The sequence below is a fragment of the Schistosoma mansoni genome, assembly GCF_000237925.1.
Source record: "Schistosoma mansoni, WGS project CABG00000000 data, supercontig 0113, strain Puerto Rico, whole genome shotgun sequence".
Lineage (NCBI taxonomy): Eukaryota > Metazoa > Platyhelminthes > Trematoda > Strigeidida > Schistosomatidae > Schistosoma > Schistosoma mansoni.
In genome coordinates this window covers 667,718-674,557 of record NW_017386033.1, presented here as the reverse complement: position 1 = coordinate 674,557, position 6,840 = coordinate 667,718, and the positions used below count along the sequence as shown (strand labels likewise).

Below are 6,840 nucleotides of genomic sequence, written 5' to 3'. Positions count from 1 at the left end.
GGTCACAATAAAGCTAATGATAAGAAAAATACGAATATGAATAGTTCAGTTACGTAATAATTGTACAATAGGAAATAGGCATGTTACATTGATCTATAAATAGACTTCAGAGTTACCATTCATAATTCAACAGGGGATATAACACAAACTGCATCACGAGGCAATCCCTAACTTGTAATCCGGAAGGGAAGTGAAAAAGAGGAAAGCTAAGGAACACATTACGCCGGAAAATAGAAGCAGACATGAAAAGGATGAATAACAACTGAAAAGAACTGGAAAGGACTGCCCAGGAAAGAGTTGAATGGAGAATGCTGGTGGGTGGCCGATGCTCCTCCACTAGGGGTAACAGGCGTAAGTAAGTAATTAGGTAAGTTTTCGACAGTATCAATCACTTTAAATAAATAAACACTTGATATTATATTCGAGGATTCATTAAAATCGTAAATTTTTATTAGAATAGATCACTATTATTGTGTGACGCATATGTATTTGGTGCCCCTTTGTACCAATGTATATGTGCTCAAATAAAATAAATAAAGATATCAGAGTTAATTGATAAAGAAACAATTAATCATGTTATATGTTAATTTAAATCTATTTTATGCAATAGAAATATACTTAAATCAATTAGTCGAATTGGTGTGAACCAAATAATTTGATTATCCATACTCAGATCTAATGTTTGAACTAATTTAATCTATCTTTTAGATGAAATAGTGTTTAAATATCTATATGTCAATTTACAAAAAATATGAACAAAATTTTTGTCTGTAATTACTTTCTACTGACTTCATTATATTGCACTGAATTAATATCAACTACTACTACTACTACTTACGCCTGTTACCCCTCGTGGAGGAGCATAGGTCGCTCACCAGCATTCTCCATCCAATTCTGTCCAGGGCAATCCTTTCCAGTTCCTTCCAGTTGTTATTCATTATTTTCATATCTGCTTCTATTTCCCGGCGTAGAGTGTTTTATGGCCTTCCTCTTTTCCACTTCCCTTCCGGATTCCAAGTTAGCGCTTGCCTCGTGATGCAGTTTGGTGATTTCCTTAATGTATGTCCGATCCACTTCCAACGTCTTTTCCTGATTTCCTTTTCAGCTGGAAGCTAGTTTGTCCTCTCCCGTAATAATTACAGGGATTGATAAACGACAATTTAATCTAGAATAGCTCTGATCATATAAGAAAGAGGTTTTTAGTACTTTAAACTAGTCCTGTGAATATGAGGAACCAAATAGTCGAAGTTCTAATTCATCTTCGTTTACTTATCGACTACAATCTTTTAAGTTCTCTACATCTTATTCGAGTTTAAAATTAAAATTTGAATAAGAGGAATAATTTTAACCAATGTATATCATACAATGGTTATTAAATTTTCATACTTACTCAGTTATTCGACGTGTACCATGCTTATTTTCCAATTCTTCTGGTGTTGGTGCTCCAAAGTCTATTTCAGTTTTACTTTCACCATCGTTAAATTTTAAAACTTGTTTAGAATTCAACGAAAATTTCACTCCACCAACTTCAATAACCATGTCACCTGGAATAATAGAAAAAAAACTAATTAAATAATAGTATAAGTAAAATATATTGACTGCCTTGAGTTAACCAATCAGAATTAAAATAACGCCTCAATGATTTTGAGCAAAGTTTAAAGAGCAGTGATAGACAACGTACATGTTAATATTAACCAAATGAAAATTGGTATTATTTAGTTTTTAAAATGTATGGACTCAATGAAGATATCTGTTATACAGCAATAAATTCAATTTTAGGTGATGTTTAAACTAAATTACATGATATACCTGCTTCTAAGATAGATTGTGTGTCTAAGTACTTAACGTCATTTATTTGGAAATCACGAGTATTTTAAAAAAAGTAGATAATGTTTTCGCTTCCTTACTCTCACATTAAATCTCGACCCTAAATTTCCCAAGTTTGTAAACAGGAAGGTGACATGGCGTTGAATTGTAGCTGAAGTCCATTCGTGTTGAAAACCCTGATTCTAATTTATAAACTCAACTCAAAACTCCAATCTAAATCGCAATATCAAATCCTAACTAATTTGTATTGTGATTGATGTCATATAGTGTTGAAAACTCTATGGGATGATAACCTTAACTCACAACATTGGCCCAACTCCTAGTACGCATGTACGTATGTATGTAAACACTACTACTATTATTAATGGTAGTAGTAGCATGCTTTACAACGTTACTCAGTAAAATACAAAAACCATACTATGATACTTTATTTGCAAAATGTTCTTTAATTGTCTCAGGCTTCATTGTTCCTGGATTTCCACACAAATTGCTTTTTATTTCTGTTCTTCTCTTCTTGATCTTCTCAATCTTCTGCTGTCAGATAATCTATTCCTTACTCACAATATATACTACTTATGTCGATATAAATAGCCCACACCACAGTAGTAGTAATAATAATAATAATCGAAATACGAATGACATTTAGTTTCATTTATATTATCTTACAATAAGACAAACTAAAACTTGTAAATCGCTTTCGTTAATTGAAAGATCAATGTTTATAGAAAAAAATCCTTTTTCAGAAGAGTACAACCCACCTTTTTCGTTTATATGAAATGGAACATTTAAGGTTTCACTCTTCCTTTTAGCAAATATATTTGGGAGTAGTAAACAAATGGTGAAAAAACCAGTCACTAGAAGATAATTCATTTGTATATATTTACAACTAAAACAAAAGAAATTAATGTGCATTGAATTTGTTGATTCCAACAAAATATAATTCTTTTCTAAGTTAACATCACTGACTAGCTTTAGTTGGACAACCACTGAATACCAAGAAACATTGAGCATCTGCTTCGTCCTAGTACGAGACTCGTCATCACTGGGCGCCCTTAACCCCTCCGGAGATCGAACACGAGTACTACATTTGTTCCGGAGAGCTCATAATCTTTAGATAACTGAGTTACTATCAAATGGTTTACAATTTTAACTTCAGTTAGTTAGACATCACTTTTTTAATGCGATTAATGGGTAACATCATCACATCCGATATTGTAGAACTCTGCTCGGTAAATTCTCTCCCGAAATTAGTCACGAGTAAGACTTCCAAGTTGTCTAGCTATAGTCATTCCATGATGTAAACTATGAAATTCAAAAATCTGAAGTATTGATATGATTAAGAATACTAATAAGAGCCTTAGATTACTATGAATGAAGCCCGAGTAGAATTCACTGTCCTACTGAACAGTTGTGAACTAAGTCAATTATTATATTGAGTGTATAATTTAATTAGTCAGAATATCATAGTCTGTTTCAATTTCTCTCATGTACTAATTGTGAAGTAGAGAATATAAAAGTTTTGGAATATACAAAAATTTTACTACTTACATAACTTTCGATGGGTTGAGGATAAAGAGACATTCGTATATATATATATATATATATACCGAATATTTTTAAAGCAATCCGCTAATGAGAAAAGGAATTTTCCAAAATTCATACCAACTCATTTACACGTTCATGGATTATAAGGTTAGTTCAATAAATCATGAAAATCTACTTAATATATATTGAATTAATTATTTGATTATTCTATCACTCATTTATTTATTTATATAAATATAGGTAAATAATTGAAGTGTAATGATTTAAATTTTTGCCCTTGTTGATATTTATGATTAAATTTTGACTAGTCGTAGTTGGCATACGTATGTCCTGTGAGGATTTTCCCGATAATAATAATAATAATAATAATAATAATTCAAACCAGTACAAATTGAATAAAAATTCATACTCGATACACTGGCTAATGATTGTTTAAACTGAGTGGCTCAATGAATAACATAATGGCTTTTGAAGCAAAAGGTAATATGTTTGAGTTCAAATGTTCGGGAGAAACATTCGAACTATATTCGACGCCATGTTGCCACCTAAACCAATGGTTGGACGCAGATAAAATCAGAATATCCAGAGTTTTAATGTCAGTGATAAAGTGCTCGTCAAGTCATACAGCGGAAAAAATCGTTGGGAACCTGGAGTCATTGAAAAGAGAATAGGAAATGTTCTATACAAGGTGCGTGGGACTTTCGGAACGTGGATCAGACACATTAATTAAATACACAGAGAAAAAAGGATTCTAGACACCGTAGATAGTCAAGTGAGGCTTCCGCTAGAGATAATTACAGATACTCCAGTGGCAAGAACCCCAACAGACACCCATAGACACAGGATACCAAGGAAGTCCGAAAACCTGTTACCAAGCTGGAAGTAGACCCGAAGAAAAAGTCCTATTTCTTGAAAGGGGGGAGGTGTTGGGATGATCCTGCAAATTTCTCGCAATCGACATGACAAGCTCATGAAAGATTAAGGAGCATTTCATCCAATCAGCGTTTGATTAGAAGTTATGTTAGTAACATAGCGAAAATGAAAAGTCACATGTAGAGATTCTGATTGGCTGATTAATACACTGCTACTATGTTTAGCGGTATTCTAGAATATTCAGTAAAAACCCAAGGACTTTAAAATACTATAAAAATCATATATTGCCTGTACATAAAACGAACCTTGGAGTAAAGTGCTTCCCACATATTTTGTGCCTTTTCTCTCATCTTCAAGTCGCTGTATAGTTCTAGCTCGGGGGTTACGAAACTAGCTAAGGATCCAAATATAGCGTTCAATCACAAGACGTATCACATAAACATTGAGATGCACGTAAATTCGGCTGACAATTCACATACTGGATAAAACATGTTTCGTCGATTTCACTGCTAGCCACATTCTATCTATTTTACAAGAAATTGATGATGCTTGTTTATTGCAAAAAGTAAGTTGTATTTCATGCAGTTATTTCTTCATTTAAGTTTCGTTAGTGTCAACCAGTGTATCAATATTGGGTATTTAGCTAGTTCAATAATGATAAAGTGTCTTCATCACATAACTATGAAAAATGATTGCTATTAGTGTAACGTCGAAATCATTTTCTAAAACAAAAAAAGTAGCTACAGTGAATAGAACATGTTCTACGTATGATTTTGTAAATAAATTAAAACGTTTTCAGTAGTTTAACACTTAGCTGAAATTGAACTTATGGTTGTTCCGGAAAAGGCCCATTCTATCTATCAATTAGAAAATAAAGTCACAGACGAAATATTAACTAACGCAAGATGAAATTGAAGAAGGTTGAAATATTCATCAAACGTATCATTGATAGTTAAATGAAGTATTTAAATTTCTTAAAGTTTGAAATACTCTACTATCGGGAAATTCACCTAATTCACTTCCGTATGATGGTTAATGTGATAGTCTTCACATTGAAAGTAAAGTATTTGAATTCAAGGTATCAGTCACACTGGACACCGAAACCGCTTGTTAAAGTTAGATATTTTCGGAAATATAATATCTAAGATGAAATCCTCCTGGAGACCCTGTGGGATTATTGTCGGTCCCAAGCCCGAATAAAGGAGGAGGTTTGGGCATGGGTTAGCGACTCTATCCCTTAGAAAACTAACTCGCTAAAAAAGTGCTAACCGGAAAAAATTATTCAACCCGTTTAAACTCTGACCTGGGAGTTGGAAAGTCTTCATTTAGAGGAGTTATGATGCCGCATAGCGAAAGCCTAGTTCCTTCGGCAGATACGAGGTTGATGCCCATTCTGGAAACCAGAGCAACCAATTATTTAGGTACATAGAATGTTCGTACCATGTGGGAAACCGGAAGAGTCACCCAAATTGCTGCAGAAATAAAAAGATACAATCTGGAGGTGCTTCGAATCAGTGAAACACATCGGACACAGGTTGGCCAACAACGACTAGCTTCAAGGGAACTGCTGTTATACTCCGGCCATTAAGAAGAAAACGCTCCACATACAGAAGGACTTGCATTGATGCTATCCAAACAAGCACAAAATGCACTTATACGATGGGAATCACATGGACCAAGGATCATCAAAGCCTCCTTCAAAACAAAGAAAGAGAGTATTACAATGAACGTCATCCAATGCTATGTGCCTACCAACGACTACGATGAAGACGTTAAAGACCAATTCCACGATAGGCTGCAGTCGATCGTCGACAAGTGCCCGACAAAGGACGTGACCATTCTGATGAGAGATTTAAATGCCAAGGTTGGAATGGATAACACTGGATACGAAGAGATCATGTGACGACATGGTTTGGGAGAAAGGAGCGAAAGTGTTGAGAGATTTGCAATTCTATGTGTCTTCAACAAACTGGTCATAGGCTGCACTATATTCCACACAAGCGCATTCACAAAACTACATGGACTTCACCTGATCTCACTACATAGAACCAAATTGACCATATCTGCATCAACAAAAAGTTCAGGAGGACGATGGAGGATGTGAGAACCAGGAGAGGGGCTGATATAGCCTCAGATCATTACCTGCTGGTCGCTAAGATGAAATCAAAAATTGAGAAGCACTGAACAACGGAGCGGACAACATCACAAAAGTTTAATACGGCTTTTCTTCGGGATACTGAAAAACTCAACAAATTCAAGATAGTCCTCAACAATAAGTCCCATACTTTTCATAATCTACTCAATAGATAGGGAACTACCATGGAGAAACTGGAAAGGGATCAAGGAGGCAATCACTTCAACACGTCAGGAGTTTCTGGGCCACAAGAAGCACCACCACAAGGAATGGATCACTGTTGGTACACTGGATAAGACTGAAGAAAGGATGAACAAGAAGGCAGCAATCAATGCCAGACGAACAAGTGCCGAGAAAGCCAAGGCACAAGCTGAATGCACAGAAGTATACAAGCAAGTGAAGAGGAGCATCAGAACTGACAAATGTAAATATGTGGAAGATTTAGCAATGACAGCGGAAAA

At 34.8% G+C, this 6,840-nt stretch overlaps 1 protein-coding gene across 2 annotated transcripts in view; it reads right to left on the bottom strand.

Moving 5' to 3' along the window:
- Smp_000500.1 (hypothetical protein) overlaps positions 1-2,717 on the bottom strand; it is a gene marked incomplete at its 3' end in the record, with an annotated part of 8,710 nt that extends 5,993 nt beyond the window's left edge. Inside the window, exons 1-2 of one of the 2 annotated variants that reach the window (XM_018790408.1) lie at positions 2,586-2,717; positions 1,391-1,544 (exon numbers count right to left, since the gene is read on the bottom strand). In XM_018790408.1, the coding sequence (XP_018646318.1) occupies positions 1,391-1,544; positions 2,586-2,697 (266 nt within the window). In that variant the 5' untranslated portion in view covers positions 2,698-2,717. The remainder of the gene's footprint in view (positions 1-1,390; positions 1,545-2,585) is intronic. The other variant, XM_018790407.1, reaches the window with a different exon arrangement.
- Between the last annotated feature and the right edge of the window lie 4,123 nt (positions 2,718-6,840).